We start from the raw sequence: 18,181 nt of genomic DNA, 5'->3' as shown, positions 1-18,181 counted from the left end.
ATTCCCAGTCCTATGAAATTCATAGATTAGGGCCTAATGAGCTTATTTCAATTGACTGATTTTATTCATATGAACTTTAACTGAGTAAAATCTTTGGAATTGTTGCATGTTGCGTTTTATATTTTTGTTCAGTAAACATATGAACATACATATGTTAAATCACACCTACATGCAGACACACAATCACATTGACTGAAACATAAAGATGCATAGCACACTCACACATGCACACACACACACACACACACACACACACACACACACACACACACACAGGTACACACAAACCCATGCATGAACACAGGCACGCACACACAAACACGCAGCCACATGACTTTACACATTCATCTCCATGGTGTAAAGTACCATTTTATATCAAGTTAAAGTTATTTTAGTATTATTAACATACATCTCCAATACTTATATTCCAATGTAGAAGGAAAAAAGCTAAACTAACACTAAGCAACTGGGTTGGTTTGTAATCCATTTAATTCTGTCCTGGACTAAGAAGCATATTCAAGGAAGATTCTCCATTTAACATAGTTTATAGTCTGGGACTAGACTTAATCTATGTCCAGGAAAACTAACCCATAATGTATGATGTGGATGTTAACGCAGAGTACTAGGTATATTTCACTGTATTTGAGGACCACCGCTCTGGAAAACTCTTCTTAAAGCTACGGATCACGTTCTGTTTTCACACACACACATTATTTCTACGTAGCTGCTGTTCACACTCAACCTCCCTTCACGTTTCTCTCTTTACTCTCCATCCTCTGAACCATGGAGATGTAGCCTAAGCCTAAGTCTCTGCCTCATTTAAACGAACAGGTTACAACCTTCTCTGTCTGTTTTAAAGGCAATTGTAGTTGCACCGGTAGGATGCAGTCTCCACACATTGCATTGGAGCAAATAGAATCTGCGTTTTGTGTGATGATGTAGGCTAATCTTTGTAGTTGCTGCCATATCGCAGCCAGAGTTGCTGAAAAATAACACGACTACTTTGACTGCCTGTCTGCAAGACCTGTCAACCATGTCTGTTTTGTACAACATTTAGTTTGTAGGCTACAGCCATAGACATAGTCAGAGAAAGCAACATTGTATCTATCCCATTATGGCGTCTGAGAGAGCATCTCCATTTTGAAGTAGTAAAATTCTTCTTCTACTACTTTTATGAGTTGGTAAACTAAATGAATGTGTTATTTGAAGAGGTATAAACCAAGGTTGGCTATTTACTGCCACCTGCAGTTATGGAATGTTTGCTCACAAGTATAATTCATTTTCTGATCACTCCTGATGACATGGATGGAATTATGTGATCCTTCCTTAACCCATAGAAGTCCCACCCAGTTGACTACTTCAAAATCGTGAAAGCCCTCAATGGCGCTGACCATGCTAAAATTATATTTTGGGCACATGAGTTCTCTATCTATCTCTATGGCTACACGAGCCAAAGGCGATCATCTCCAATCAAGGAGGGGAAGCGGCAGTGGAGCGCTGCGTCAAATCGGGTTTACAGAAAATCCAGAACTGCAGCCACTCCGATATGTGAGCTTTTGTCCACAGGACAAATGCTTTTAGTCAGAATTGACTGACATATCTGTAGTTTCTCCACATAACCAGGTAGATGTGACAGATACCTTTTATAGTTATATTTGTAAATAATTAGACATTATGTATAAAAAAAAGAAACATTATTACATACTAGGTTGGTTGTTGCTTGATTAATTTATTAATTGAATGATTGGTTTATGTATTTGTTTATTGATTGGTCAATTTGATTGATTGGATGGGTTTCCCATTTTCAATTCAGCTGTTTTGTGTATAAAAGTTATTTTAAAGCATGTACAGTGATACTGTATTCATCTGTATGTTTTAGTTTTCATTTACAGAAATAAGACAGTATGCAGAACAATCTATCGTTAAAGGGTAAAACTGCAGTTTAAATATTAATAACACGGGTACCCTGCCACCAATTTAATTACAATTTTTACAATCAATGGAGTTAAACAAGCATATGTTGTATTCTGCAGGAATCAATAGTTATATACAATTCATGTAAAAGTACGTCGCAATCGCAGATTGCCACTTTGAATTTGGATGAATTTAGACATAAACAAACAAATGTTTTTGTCAGAATTCTCTCTCCTTCATAATTTCCCCTGTGTTTGCATTCGGTACCTGAGTCTATGGGTTAAATCTTTATCAAAGTAACATCAGTGGGTCTCTGAGAAGGATGGAGGGGCAATCTCCTATTGTGCAGTACACCGTGTCTGGTGTCTTTAGATTATTTCCTTTGCCCACTGGGTGGCGCTGTACTGCAGCTTGTATCTGTAGGGTGCTGTAGAATGTCTCTGCCTGTGGGGGGGACTGTGGTTCTATCCTCTCTTCTGGTGAAGTGTACTCTTTGTCCCCTGGATGGCCCTCTTCTCCTTCTGCTGATGCTGGTACTGCTCCTGGTCTGCCTGCAGTAACGTAGATAGATGTCACCTCAGATCCAGGGATGTTCTGGGGTTCTGGTCTTCCTGGTATAGTGCTCACTGGGTTGTCAACTTCTGGAACAACGGCCTGTTAGGAGATAAGTAATCATAACATGCAAATGTTGTTTACATTTCTCAAGAGTCTAAGACGTTGGGAGGTTGGGGAATTGCTTTAAGATGGTCATACCATGGGTCATTTAGCTATTTGATTTTATAAATGTTTTGATAAAATATTGAATTTGGCCTTGACACATATTTAACTAATTTTTGTTGGAGGCACAAGAATACCTCCATACTTTCATAATTTTTTTTAACCAGTACCGATAATTATTATTTGACCCTGCTGGTCATCTTTGAACATTTGAACATCTTGGCCATGTTCTGTTATAATCTCCACCCGGCACAGCCAGAAGAGGACTGGCCGCCCCTCAAAGCCTGGTTCCTCTTTAGGTTTCTTCCTGGGTTCTTTCTAGGGAGTTTTTCATAGCCACCGTGCTTCTATACCTGCATTGCTTGCTGTTTGGGGGTTTTAGGCTGGGTTTCTGTACAGCACTTTGTGACATCAGCTGATGTAAGAAGGGATTTATAAATACATTTGACTGATTGATACTGGCTACCTTCAAACAGGTCGTAGAGCAAAATGGAGAACAACAAAATCTCTCCTTTCCTCAGTGGGGTCACATTAGTTTGTAACCCAAACCGTTCAGACGCTACAAACGTTTTCCTGAGACAACCAATTTTAGGAATGTCTTTTGGTTTGACAAACACTGCTGTAGCATGGGCTGCATCTCAATCTACCACATCCGCCTATGGCGCCATTCCACATCTACCGTTGATTGAGATGCAGCCCATGCAAAAAAAACTGATTCTCTAGCTTAACCTGACAGATTTATATGTGGATTTTATTATTATGTTACTTACATTTACGCACCGGTGCATCAATAGACTCTACGGTTGTTTAAACATAGATTCATCATAGAGAGGGTACCTTCAGTGGCAGTATTTCTTTAGGGGATCGCCATCTTCTGGTTGATATGATGCATCCTACACCAACTAAGAATAATCCACCAGTAACAATGCCCACAATGATGCCAACTAGTGATGCTGCAGCGATCCCCTTCTTCTCAGCAATACCTGAGATGTCACACACACACACACATAAACACATACACATTTACATGACATACACAAACACACATATACACACAAACACAGCATGATCCACATTTTGTCTGGAGAAAAATATATCTGCAATGGTGTTAAAACTTTGTTGATTTTTTATAATGATAGACGAATGCACAGGAAGTGGGAGGGAGTTCATTAAACCTACATGTGTCCTTCATTCGTTGTGATTTGGCCTCTGTGCTGACATGATTGTTAACGATACACTGGATGAATCCATTACCACTGGAAACAGTGATGTTGACCTCAGAGACTGACAGAGAATCCTGGTACAGTGGGCACTGGCCTCCATCACAGACAGAAAACATCCAGCCTGAACAATTCACTGTGATGTTACAAAGTCCTGTACTTAAGTTGTAGTATGTCACCTGCATGGCTGGAATGGGAACAGCTTCTACAACAACCAACACAGTTCAGAAAGATACATTTTACATGTATGACTGGTGAAGACACTTTAAAGGAGATTAGCTTTTGGAAACAAAGCAGAAACACATAGCCGACTACCAAAACACAACAAATCACAAAACTCACCCAACACCTTAAGTTTGTATGAAGACGTTGAATCTGTCCAATCTATTTTCTTTGTATTTGCAATGTAAATTCCACTGTCTGTGTCTGTCAGATTCTTAATGCACAGAGTGTGGTTCACTGGGTTATAATCCACCTTCTCCTTGTATTTAGGAGAGATCTCTTTATCATCCACTATTACAGTACTATTGACCTTCCAGCTAAATCCTTTAATTTCCTCAGGAGGTTTTTCAACAGCCAGACACACCGAACCTCCCTTCAAGCCATACTGGTCCTTTGGAGGGACATCAGCCCAGGTCCCTAAAGAGAGAGGAAGAGGTTCACTGGGCTCTGAGTTTGCACCTGTTTATTCAGATCGGGATAATCTTAATAAGTGTTCATCTAGAAATACATATGTTTACTGAGTTACAGTTAATTTAAGGAAATCAGTCAATTGAAATACATTTTATTACAGACAGAAATAGTCCTCAGCACCGGATGTGGAGGTCTTGGGCTGCGGTTGTGAGGCCGTTTGGACGTGCAGCCAAATTCTCTAAAATTATATTTGAGGTGGCTTATGGTAGAGAAATTAACATTAAAGTATCTGGCAACAGCTTTGGTGGACATCCCTGCAGTCAGCATGCCAATTGCATGCTCCCTCAAAACGTAAGTCATCTGTGGCATTGTGTTGTGTGACAAAACTGCACATTTTAAAGTCACCTTTTATTACCCCCAGCACAAGGTGCACCTGTGTAATGATCATGCGGTTTAATCAGCTTCTTGATATGCCACACCTGTCAGGTGGATGGATTATATTGGCAAAGGAGAAATGCTCACTAACAGGGATGTAAACAAATTTGTACATAATTTGAGAGAAATAAGCTTTTTGTTCACATGGAACATTTCTGGGATCTTTTATTTCAGGACCAACACTTTATATTTTGTATTTCTATTTTTGATCAGTATAAAAGCTTTCCACAACACAATTCTCACATTACTTTTAATATGATTGTCTTTTCTTTTTCTTACTGTTACTGAATCCTACTACTCTTACTTAATATCTCATAAGGATCCGTCCCTTTTTTTCAATTTTAGTCTAAAATGACAATCCCAAATCTAACTGCCTGTAGCTCAGGACCTGAAGCAAGGATATGCATATTCTTGATACCATTTGAAAGGAAACACTTAGACGTTTGTGGAAATGTGAAAATAATGTAGGAGAATATAACACATTAGATCAGGTAGAAGATAATACAAAGAAAAAACAGTATTTCTTTGTATTTCTTTTGTACCATCATCTTTGCAATGCAAAAAAGGTAGGTACAAAAGGCAGAAAGGCCATTTTAGGCTAAAATTGAAAAAAAGGGGCAGATCCTTATTATTTTATTTTTCATTTCACCTTTATTTAACCAGGTAGGCTAGTTGAGAACAAGTTCTCATTTACAACTGCGACCTGGCCAAGATAAAGCATAGCAGTGTGAACAGACAACACAGAGTTACACATGGAGTAAACAATTATCAAGTCAATAACACAGTAGAAAAAAAAGAGAGTCTATATATACATTGTGTGCAAAAGGCATGAGGAGGTAGGCGAATAATTACAATTTTGCAGATTAACACTGGAGTGATAAATGATCAGATGGTCATGTACAGGTAGAGATACTGGTGTGCAAAAGAGCAGGAAAGTAAATAAATATAAACAGTATGGGGATGAGGTAGGTAAATTGGGTGGGCTATTTACCAATAGACTATGTACAGCTGCAGCGATTGGTTAGCTGCTCAGATAGCAGATGTTTGAAGTTGGTGAGGGAGATAAAAGTCTCCAACTTCAGCGATTTTTGCAATTTGTTCCAGTCACAGGCAGCAGAGAACTGGAACGAAAGGCGGCCAAATGAGGTGTTAGCTTTAGGGATGATCGGTGAGATACACCTGCTGGAGCGCGTGCCAGGGGTGGGTGTTGCCATCGTGACCAGTGAACTGAGATAAGGTGGAGCTTTACCTAGCATGGACTTGTAGATGACCTTCGTAACAAAACGGATGGCACTGTGATAGACTGCATCCAGTTTGCTGAGTAGAGTGTTGGAAGCTATTTTGTAGATGACATCGCCGAAGTTGAGGATCGGTAGGATAGTCAGTTTTACTAGGGTAAGTTTGGCGGCGTGAGTGAAGGAGGCTTTGTTGCGGAATAGAAAGCCGACTCTAGGTTTGATTTTAGATTGGAGATGTTTGATATGAGTCTGGAAGGAGAGTTTACAGTCTAGCTAGACACCTAGGTACTTATAGATGTCCACATACTGTATTCTAGGTCGGAACCAGCCAGGGTGGTGATGCTAGTCGGGCGTGCGGGTGCAGGCAGCGAACAGTTGAAAAGCATGCATTTGGTTTTACTAGCGTTTAAGAGCAGTTGGAGGCCACAGAAGGAGTGTTGTATGGCATTGAAGCTCATTTGGAGGTTAGATAGCACAGTGTCCAAGGAAGGGCCGGAAGTATACAGAATGGTGTCGTCTGCGTAGAGGTGGATCAGGGAATCGCCCGCAGCAACAGCAACATCATTGATATATGCAGAGAAAAGAGTCGGCCGAGAATTGAACCCTGTGGCACCCCCATAGAGACTGCCAGAGGACCGGACAACAAGCCCTCCGATTTGACACACTGAACTCTGTCTGCAAAGTAGTTGGTGAACCAGGCAAGGCAGTCATTAGAAAAACCGAGGCTACTGAGTCTGCCGATAAGAATATGGTGATTGACAGAGTTGAAAGCCTTGGCCAGGTCGATGAAGACGGCTGCACAGTACTGTCTTTTATCGATGGCGGTTATGATATCTTTTAGTACCTTGAGAGTGGCTGAGGTGCACCCGTGACCAGCTCGGAAACCAGATTGCACAGCGGAGAAGGTACGGTGGGATTCGAGATGGTCAGTGACCTGTTTGTTGACTTGGCTTTCGAAGACCTTAGTTTGGCTTGGCGGCCAGCTCTAGGAAGAGTCTTGGTGGTTCCAAACTTCTTCCATTTCAGAAGGATGGACGCCACTGTGTTCTTGGGGACCTTCAATGCTGCAGATATGTTTTGGTACCCTTCCCCAGATCAGTGCCTCAACACACTCCTGTCTCGTCGATATATAGACAATTCCTTCAACCTCATGGCTTGGTTTTACTCTGACATGCACTGTCAACTGTGGGACCTTATATAGACAGGTGTGGTTTTCCAAAACATGTCACATCAATTGAATTTACCACAGGTGAACTCCAATCAAGTTGTAGAAACATCTCAAGGATGATCAATGGAAACAGGATGCACCTGAGTTCAATTTCGAGTCTCATAGCTAAGGGTCTGAAAACACATGTACATTAGGTATTTATGTTTTTAAGAATAAGGCTGTAATGTAACAAAATGTGGAAAAAGTCAAGGGGTCTGAATACTTTCCCAATGCACTGTATATACACACATGGGAAATGGGGATTATTACATGGCAGTCTACAACCATATACTGTATTATAAGTTGTTATTAATAAGATGCAGAAGGTTTGATTGTAAACTTCCCCCTGCAGGCCAATCAAATATTGTTAAACATTAGAAAGAAATAACTGTCATGAAGTAAGAAATAAAATATCTGTACTTGTCCTTGTCTTATTATTTACCTATTTTTTTGTTGTTGTAAGTGACAACTTATAAACAATAATTGGATACAATCCAGTATCGCCTTAAATTAAACGAATCACATGCATCTAGCACAGGATCATAAGATCTTGCTTTCTGGAAGCACTGCAAGAGCTGCTGACCCAACCACATCAATGACACACAAATCAAATATATGTGAATGTGTTTCATTAAAAACATGCAGCATCAATATACGGTATCACACACCACGAAAAAACGAACAAGAAGTTAGAGAAAGCTAACTGTATTCCTAGCTTTATCATGCAAGTAACACACAATCACTGATGACTAGTCATACTACAGTACATTCAACACACCATGTAAAAACCAAAAAAGAAGTTAATTGTTTAACTGTATTCCTAACATTATCATGCAAGCAAGCACATTTAATAGATATAAAACATGAGCAGGAGAAAGTCCATAATCCATACAAAACATACCATAGTGGAGGATAGAGAGTAGGAGTATTCCCTGTTTGGAGAAGCAGGAGAGGGGACCACCAGACATCTCTGTTAGGAGTTGTGTCTGTTTCTTCTGGCTGTACGTCCTCCTCATCTATCTCTGACTGGTGGATAGCTAGACTCACCAAAACACACAGAGAAGAGAGATTAGAGAAGATATGTATTTTGATGAGACAGGTAGCTAGTAGAAGGGGGCCTTTGTCGTGTTAGTTGAAGGGGGGCTTTGTATGTTAACTGAAAAGGAAGTCACACTCTATAGTCATTCTCTGAAAATCCCCTTTCACTCAGCTTGAGAGTTAGACCAAGAGGAGTGGGTGTGTTGTCGTGGTAATTTCCTGTATTACTAAACATTGAGAGAGCAAACCACACACAAGTCAGAGTTATATTATAAAGTCCATCTTTAATTATATGAGCTTCACCATAGCCCTGTGACTCTCAGATCAGTTCAGTGTCTATAAATGAATTATCTTAGAGTGTTTACAAAATGGCAACTGAGATCTTTTATAGCAAAGATCCACCCCCTAGTCGACATGACAAACCACAGATGATAGGAACTTCACAAAGTGCCTTTTACTTGAAAGAGGAGTATCCCATAGCCAGATAGCATTAGCTATAAATTATCGTTCCGTTTGGTCTCCTAAACTAAGTTCTTATCTCGTTCTTGGTACAACATACTACCAAACCATTACCTCATCCAATGGCATATATCAATTGTCAATTCTAGATACTCCCATCTCAAATACACCCCCTCCTGGACAAGATCAGAAATGACAGTGAGCCTCTTAGGTCATATACTAGGTCAAGATAAGGGCAACATCAGAGGGGACATACAATAGTTCCAGACACTGCCATACTCTTCCCCCAAATGGGAAAAATAGGGAGTGACTAGCACACAGACATTGTGGAGCCAAGAGATAATTGATTCCCCCTCAAACATCCCTTCACAAGGTTTAAAAGATACATTCACATATGAAGACAAGCCTGACCTCTCCCCTCTCTGGGGCCCAAGTGACTTTTCCCACATAAGCATATTATGAAAATCGATAAAACATCTTATTTATCAATGCTACCTAACTAATTCTGATTCAGCCACGACAGTGTTTGGGGTCTGTTACTGTGCTGATCAGGCCGATGGTATCAGAACAGTGTGTGTGAATTTTCATGTAGGTGTTGCATGCCTGCAGAAGAGTTTGCATGAGTTATCTTCCATGCTCATTGCTCAGTGTGGCTGAGGTACATGAAACACCCGCCCACTTGTGCGTTTTCAGGAGGAAATGGGTCCTAACTTACTGACAAAGTCCCCCTTATTTTTAATACATTTGCAAACATTCTAAAAACCTGTTTTTGCTTTGTCATGATGGGGTATTTTGTGAATATTAATGAGGGGGAAAAAAAATCATCCATTTCAGAATAAGGCTGTAACGTAACAACGTGGAAAAAGGAATACCTTCCAAATCCACTGTATATATTTAGGCCATTAGATCAAGGCATATGCCATCATTGTAGGCCTTCTGCCTCTGCCCAGATGAATACTAGGCTTTGATGGCAATAGCTGTTAGAGCTCACTTTGCTGTGTATGAGCCCTGGTTAGAGCCCCTGTTGCAGCTTTAACTTTCTTCAGTTACATTGGTGGCAGCATTGGAACCACGTCCAGTCTAGTTATGTGATCTAGTGGTGGGAAGCATTATTTTGTTCCTCTTTGAGTTGGGTTTAATTCCATTGATATTTCTAGTGAACAATGGATAAGCAACAATGAGCATGACAGACAGACGCAGTCACTCCAGCTGTGATCAAAGTTGCCTGAAGCTGAATGGAAGGTGCTAAGCGCTGACAAGTTACTCAGTAGAAAATCCTCTGTGACTGTCTAATTTAAATAAGTTGACTTACCAGTGTTGACCCAAAACAAACACATTCTACACATTTACAAACTACCTGTTTAAAGTGTTATTACAACCATGTTGTTAGCTTGTTACTGAAGCTTATATATCTAATAACCTGACAATATCCACATCATATGGGTAGACAAATGATGGAAGTGTGTTATGAAGCAACAAAAAAAACTATCCTTTTTTTGGATGCAAACCAGTATTATGAATCACTGTTGATCCATCCTGTTCTGATTTGATGTGATGGATTTAGGATTTTCTATGAAAGAAATGGTGTAACATACATAAAAAAGTGGAGACTTGTACTCAATGCATTCAAGAAAATTGTGTAATGTAAGCTCCACGGAATATGAAATGCGTTATGAAGAAAATTGCGTAGGCCGAATGTTGACTACAAAAGAAGGGCCTTCCTTACTACAAGTGCACCAGATTCCCAAAGTTAAGTGAAAACAACCATAGAAAACAGTATTGGCATTAATAAAATATAAAATAACGCAAGGATACTATTATATTATAATTATATCGGTGTGCAAATGAACTGGGGAACAATATTAAACCTTATAATGAATATGTATATTGCTAATCTGTAGTCCAGGACCCTATAAATGTAGTGGGGGAGGGGTCAAATAGCCCTTCCCCTTCTATTAATACAACATAAGCATAATCAATTATTATAATACATCAAACATTTGGTGCAACCCCTATCATGACCCCAAGTTGACCCCATCATGTTCTTGGAAGACCCCTTTGCAATCATAGGCGTGCATGTCCACATTTCAAAATAAAAAAACACAAGGTATTTGTGTGTGATGGTTTTAGAACAACAGTAGTTTAATGTTAAAGTATAGTGTGAGGTCCTTTAATTGCCATGATGGCACCACTATAGCAGCCATGGATGATCGCGCCCATCATTTTTAGTTGTTTTATTTTGACATATAATCATATTTAGTTGTTTTATTTTGACATATAATCATATTTAGTTGTTTTATTTTGACATATAATCATATTTAGTTGTTTTATTTTGACATATAATCATATTTAGTTGTTTTTTAACGGTCCAATGTCACTGATTTTATCTTAATACCAAATCATTTCTGGGTAACAATTAAGTACCTTATAGTTTCTTAGCAAAGAGTGATTTCCCAAGCAACAATGTTGCTAGGACTGACTGTTAGTGGTCTGAGTGGGGAGGGGGAAACTAAATTGGTGATGTCACCAGGTAGGCCATAACGTCATACCACCAAAACAGGCTCAAATATCAGGCAGTCCTTTCAAACATCTAACACTAAAAGAGTATTATCATTTCCACAATTTCGCAGTATTAGTCCAACCTCATAGGGTGGGTATACAGTATATACACGTATATATAAATATCACAGGAAATCACGTTTTCGAGTGCGCTGGGCCTTCAAGTAATTTCGTATTGCAATTTTTCTATCAGCTTTTTGTTTTTTGATTGCTTTTTCAGAATCTGTGAATAATAATTAAATGTTAAGTTCGATTGTGCCAGTTTTTTGGCTTACTAGCTAGCTTGGAGACTTTTGATTTGTATGGATTAGAAAGCCACAACACTGGCTTGGAGAGAAGCAGAAGAAGTGAGAGGACTGCATGACGAGATGACTGGGACTAGTGGATAAGCTACTCTGACTGATAATGTTATTCTTCTAGTGCCTTTATGGCAGCAAAATAGCATCACCCAAGTGGGAGTTACATAGAGTTAGTGGAGAGGAGTGGCTAGTCAGCGAAGCTAACTAACACCAGCCCAGATCACGGAGGACATGAGGGGACAGCATGGTGCACTGCTGAGGCTACAGACACTGACTGTCTTTCTATTCTGACCGGCTCCCTCCTCTGCTTATAGAATCAATAGACAATCAAATCTGCTTCCCTGATCATTCATCATCTCTTCCAGTTCCATTACTCTCACAATTTATAGATTTGTTGATGTTTTTTGTTTGTACTTCTATGAGCAATTCAGTTTTTAGCTGCTATTTATTGCAATAAAATATATAAACTTATCTAGGGCAACAGCTAGCCTCGTGGTTAGGAGCAACCAAAATGTAGCTGGTTTGAATCCCTGAACCTACTAAGTGAAAAAATGTGTCTGTACCTCAAGGCATGTAACCCTAATTGCTCGTGTAAATCACTCAGGATAGTAGCATCTGCTAAATGACTCAAATTTAGAAAGCAACAAACACCTTAAATAGGTACAGCATACTTTGATATCAGAGCATTAGTTCCATAAGTTTAATACAGGTGTAGGATCTTAATTTGATCACACTGTATTAAAGAGTATTCGAGAATTTTAGACTTGATTTTCCCTAACTACCAATGTATCAAGCCCTACAAAAATGTCCATTATACACATTATGCATTATACACACAATAGTTCAGATTTCCTTTTGCTGCTGGATTACTTTCCTTCTGTGAGAAACTGGTCAAATTAAGATCCTACACCTGTACAACTGTCAATAGCATATGGCTATTAGTCTTACAGGGGGCTGTGTGTGGCTTCACCTTAGAATAGACTGAATCTACCTCTGGTGGGGTTGTTGTTTCTGTAGTCGGATAAACATCAGCATAATATAGTAGTCATTTCCAGAATAATATCCATCAACACGTTTGTCGTATTGATGAGACCATGATATGAATACATACCTCTTTTAATAAAGAATGAACACTAAACAAAATAACAAAACGAACGTGTCGCTATATAAACCGAGTGCTGACAGGCAACTACACAATAACCCACAAAACCAAGATGGAAATGGCAACCTAAATAGGATCCCAATCAGAGACAATGATAAACAGCTGATTGGGAACCAATTCAGGCCACCATAGACCTATAAACCTAGACTAACAAACACCCCTAGATATACAAAAACCCTAGACAGGACAAAAACACCTAGACAATACAAAAATTAAAACCAACCACCCTTGTCACACCCTGACCTAACCAAAATAATAAAGAAATCAACCCCCCCCCCCAAAGGTGCGGACTCCCGGCCGCAAACCTAAACCGATATGGGAGGGTCTGGGTGGGCATCTAACCTCGGTGGCAGCTCTGGTTCTGGACGCCTCCCCCTTCTTTACACCGAGTCCGCTCTTGTAGCACTGACCCATGGATCATCACCGGATGTTCTGGACTGGGGACCGTTGCTGGAGACCGTCGCTGGAGACCCCGGACTGGTGCGGGGAGGAGGAACAGGGCATACTGGACTGCCGAGGCGCACTGTAGGCCTGGTGCGTGGTCCCCCGGCACTGGTGGTACCGGGCTGGGGACACGGACCTCAGGGCCAGTGCGAGGAGCAGGAACAGGGCGTACTGGACTGCTGAGGCGCAGTGTAGGCCTGGTGCGTGGTCCCGGCACTGGTGGTTCCGGGCTGGGGACACGCACCTCAGGGCGAGTGCAAGGAGCAGGAACAGGGCGTACTGGAACCTGGAGGCGCACTGGAGGCCTGGTGCCGGCACTGGGGGTTCTGGGCTGGGGACACACACCTCAGGGCGAGTGCAAGGAGCAGGAACAGGGCGTACTGGACCCTGGAGGCACACTGGAGGCCTGGTGCTGGCACTGGTGGTTCCGGGCTGGGGACACGCACCTCAGAGCGAGTGCGAGGAGCAGGAACAGGACACAACGGGTTGTGAAGGTACACTGGAGACCTGGTGTGTATAGCCAGCATCAATTTTTCTGGAACTTTAACACATGTTTCAGGATGAGTGCAAGGAACTGACACAAGTGGCATCGGACAGCTAACACGCTCCTCTGGGCGAATGCCGTGCATACTACACCAAACCAACAGCTCGCTCTCTTCACTCTCCTCCAATCTCATCAACAACTCCTCGAATATCTCATAATCACCCCTCTGTTCACTCTCCTCCAATCTGTCCAATAACTCCTCGACAATCTCAGGCTCACCCCTCAACTTCGCCGACTGCTCCATGTGCCCCCCCGAAAAAAAGGATTGGGGTTTCTGTGGCCTACCTCCCGACGTGGTTTCTGTCCTCTCTTACTTCGCCGTTCCTCCTGCTTTGTTTCCACCTGCCTCCATGGTAGGCGATCCTCTCCTGCCAAAATCTCCTCCCACGTCCAGGATCCTTTACCGTCCAGTATTTTGTCCCAGGTCCATTTTTCCACCAAGCGCTGTTCCTCCCTTTCACACTCCTTGGTCCTGGTTAGGTGGGTTATTCTGTCACGTTCGTCGTATTGATGAGACCAATACGACGAAGTATGAATACTTACTTTTTTTAATAAGTACTGTCCTCCATCAGAGACACTGACCCAGCTGAGTGTGTAGGAGTATCCAGAGGTTGTGGTTACTGGTGTAGAGTCTGGTCTGTGTCTGTACAAGTAAATCTTCCATCCAGAAGACTCTACAGTACAGCTCAGTGTCACTCTGTCTCCTCAGAAAATGTCTACTACATGATTGACTCTGAAACAACATTGTCTATCTATCTGTATGATGAGAGAGAACAGAACAAAGTACTTTACCTTTTACAGTAAGAGTAATAGCATTACTAGGTTGTGAAGATGTGGGTCTAGACACTCTATTCCCTTCACACCAGTACTGACCCTGGTCAGACTCAGCAGCTCTACTGATGTGAGAGACTCCAATGTTACTGTAACCAGACTGAGATACTACATTATCATTCCTGTCTTTGTACCACTTATAGCTCCAAATACTGTCAGACTCTACTGAACACATCAGAGTAACTGTCTCTCCAGGAAACACAGGGTTTGGCTCTACAGTCAGTGTAGCTTTGGGCAGAGCTGTGAAAATAGAGCACAAAACATCTTGATACCAACGTGGTAATTCAGCTGATGCTGTAACATTGTGATAAAAGTATATTTTACATATGTTGACTCCATACAGTTAGAATTTACAGTGTATATGTCTGTATTTAGATTAAACCTCATTGGCTCTGAATTTACAAAGTCCAGATTAAAGACAAACAGTGACCTCACCAGTGATGATGATGGGGAGAGAAAAGCTGTAATATGACTTCTGGGGCCGACTTCTCCTCCTCCCATCACACTGGTACTGACCAGCCTGGTCAGGGAGAGAGATGGCGATGGTTTTTCTGGTCTGAATGGGAAGCTCTTCATTGTTTCTGAACCAGCGGTACGTCCAGTCTGTGTAGTCTGATATGTCACACTGCAGAGTGACTGTCTCTCCAGGGTAGAGGAGACCCTGTGGAGTGACTATCTTCACTGAGGCCGTGGGCAGAGCTGTGGAAACAGTTATTTGAAGACAAATGCAGTCAGAGCACCAATCTTTCCAAAGCATGATCTGACTTCAGTAATATGGTCACTTTTATTTTGGATTTACATACAGACCAGCAATGTCACCTCTAAACAGCACATGCGGACCAGGGGAACTGCCGTGTGCAGATGAAATATCAACTAGATTGAACTTCACAGTTTTCTCCTTTAGGTAACACTATCAACGTTGCGCGCTACAGTGGGAATTGTGATCGAATCAACACAATATTAGCCACTTTCAATATAACATATCGAAATGAAACAATCTATGCAAGACTTAGTACAACTAACCGTGTTAGAGATGTTCCTGTAGGCAGAGGACAGTACTCTACACAGACCACATAACCAATCAGAGCTGCAATAGGCATATTTTGCAAATAGCCATTGCCACATGGATCTGTGCTATTCACTTTGAACTGGACTGTATGAGAGGTCGCTGAGATGAGGAGATGAGCTTGTTTTGAGCTCAAGGCGAAAGCTACATGTGGCAATACATGTGGCAATGTGTGCACATCTGTTCATATTCTTTGCTAGTTAGTGAGTTTTTAGCCTAGTTATAGCTAATTTCTAGTCAACAATGGGGGAGTGGTGGCTTCCTACAAGAGCAAACACATGTGTACATTTCTAGCCCTCTTTGAAAAAGGAGTCAGGTAAAGAGCTATTTTTTGTCTTAAAGGGGTAGTGTTGTATTTTGAGACAGCTTTGAATAAGTTAAGTAGCCAATAGGCAGAGTGCAGCATAATTTGTCTGATTTGCTAATAATGGCAATGGTATATTAACTAATTATATTTTGTAAAGTGGATAGAATTAAATGAATTAAATTGAATTAAACAACAACATTTTTAGTCACAGGTCAACTCTCCTTGAGTGTGTCCACCGATTAATAATGCCGAGAGAGAGAGAGAGAGAGGAGAGAGAGAGGAGAGAGAGAGAGAGAGAGAGAGAGAGAGAGAGAGAGAGAGAGAGAGAGAGAGAGAGAGAGAGAGAGAGAGAGAGAGAGAGAGAGAGAGAGAGAGAGAGAGAGAGAGAGAGAGAGAGAGAGAGAGAGAGAGAGAGAGGGGTGTTGTGCGGATGTGGGTGGGTTTCTAGATTAATAGATTCATTGAATATACACCATCAACAATACATCCATTATTAATTTATTTCGGCAGGTCTTAAGTAAACTTACAAGACTAATAAAATGTATTGTAAAACCAATAGAATGGCATATTTAGAGTTGAATTATTTTAGGTCCAAATGACTGAAATCATTAGTTCATTATTTTGTTCATTTTAAGCATTCAAGACACACCTACCGTGATCACAGTCAACACACATATATTCTGTAATAAGATTATAATGGAATATAACTGAATAAAATACAAGTCATATTTTTTCCCATTTGACGTGCGTCCCGGGAACATATGGAACATGGTCATATAAAAAAGTGCTGTTTTGCATGCATGATAAATGTTTCTGATCAGTGATGAGCAAACAAATAGATGAGCTTTTCCACCTCCACTTATATGCCCAGCCAGACACCAAATGAACCAAATAGCCTGACGGAGATTCAGTGAAGTCAAGGCAGGGAAGTCACAGGCTTTAGGTCAGGCGTAGGACTAGTCTACCCATGTTAAACTACATAACATGCTGGCTAAAGTTTCTAATAAATGAGCCAACTAGACAAGATGATCATAGGCAGCACTCACCTCAACCGGAGTCCCCACAGTGCGATGGCGCTGTCCCAATCAAACCGATGCTTAAGTTGTCATCTAGTTGAATACACACGGGTAGGCTATTGCTTCAGATTTATTATCATGATTGGATGACTTTGGAGGTTTCAGTAAGCAACAATTGTATACATGACTTCTATTGCATTAAACTACTTTATTCCAATATTTTCTACGTTCAGTGATTTTTATTCTCACAGTAAATCTTTATTTTATTTTACCTTTATTTAACTAGGCAAGTCAGTTTATGGATCCATCCAGTTGTGGTTAAGAAAACAGTGCATGCTTAGTGGTGGGCTATGTTAAAAGATGGGAGAAGTGACATGCCTCAATGATAAGAACTCGCAGGAGGATGGTTAACTGGCGCTGCCTAGCAACCATGAAGGGGTTTACAGAAAGTAGTCATACCCCTTCACTTATTCCACATTTTGCTGTGTTATCTTCTAAATGGATTTGATTTCTTTTGTCTCACCCATCTACACCCATCTCACCCATCTACAGTACCCCATAATGACAAAGTGAAAATATGTTTTTCGAAACGTTTACACAGTTAATGAAAAATAAATACCTCATTTACATAGGTATTCGCACCCCTGAGTCAATTTTTTAAATGTCATTATTTTTATTTTTTTTAATACAGAAAGGTGAATTAATCTCTGGAAAGCAGACTGAACCAGGTTTTTCTCTAGGATTTAGCCTGTGCTTAGCTCCATTCCGTTTCTTTTTTATCCTGAAAAACTCCCAGTCATTATTAACATGTTAAGGATACCCATAACATTTTTTATTTATTTTTTTATTTAACCTTTATTTAACCAGGTAGGCTAGTTGAGAACACGTGTTAATTTCCAACTGTGACCTGGCCAAGATAAAGCAAAGCAGTTCGACAGATACAACAACACAGAGCTGCAAACAGGATGCATGTTTTGGAATATTTTTTTATTCTGTACAGGCTTTCTTCTTTTAACTTAGGTTAGTATTGTGGAGTAACAACAATGTTGTTGATCCATCCTGCGTTGCCTCATATCACAGCCATTAAACTCT

General features: G+C 40.7%; 2 protein-coding genes across 3 annotated transcripts; both read right to left on the bottom strand.

Moving 5' to 3' along the window:
• Window positions 1–1,709: 1,709 nt before the first annotated feature.
• On the bottom strand, window positions 1,710–8,554 carry LOC109906212 (uncharacterized). 2 transcript variants are annotated; one of them, XM_031791868.1, is made up of 5 exons: window positions 8,266–8,554; window positions 4,194–4,490; window positions 3,811–3,975; window positions 3,469–3,614; window positions 1,710–2,568 (listed from the first exon to the last, which is right to left on the bottom strand). In XM_031791868.1, the coding sequence occupies exons 1-5, from the start codon at window positions 8,378–8,380 to the stop codon at window positions 2,206–2,208; spliced, it is 1,086 nt and encodes a 361-aa protein (XP_031647728.1). In that variant the 5' UTR covers window positions 8,381–8,554; the 3' UTR covers window positions 1,710–2,205. The 2 variants fall into 2 exon arrangements, with proteins under 2 accessions (XP_031647728.1, XP_020359428.2); XM_020503839.2 differs by having other exon boundaries at window positions 3,811–4,056; window positions 8,266–8,535.
• Window positions 8,555–13,462: 4,908 nt separating this feature from the next.
• On the bottom strand, window positions 13,463–17,616 carry LOC109906213 (Fc receptor-like protein 5). Its single transcript, XM_031793087.1, has 4 exons — window positions 17,613–17,616; window positions 15,136–15,399; window positions 14,662–14,940; window positions 13,463–13,569 (listed from the first exon to the last, which is right to left on the bottom strand). The coding sequence occupies exons 1-4, from the start codon at window positions 17,614–17,616 to the stop codon at window positions 13,463–13,465; spliced, it is 654 nt and encodes a 217-aa protein (XP_031648947.1).
• Window positions 17,617–18,181: the final 565 nt, after the last annotated feature.

The sequence above is a fragment of the Oncorhynchus kisutch genome, linkage group LG16, assembly GCF_002021735.2.
Source record: "Oncorhynchus kisutch isolate 150728-3 linkage group LG16, Okis_V2, whole genome shotgun sequence".
NCBI classification, from domain to species: Eukaryota; Metazoa; Chordata; class Actinopteri; order Salmoniformes; family Salmonidae; genus Oncorhynchus; species Oncorhynchus kisutch.
Note: the sequence above shows the minus strand (reverse complement) of the source record. Positions and strands in the feature narration are given on the sequence as shown.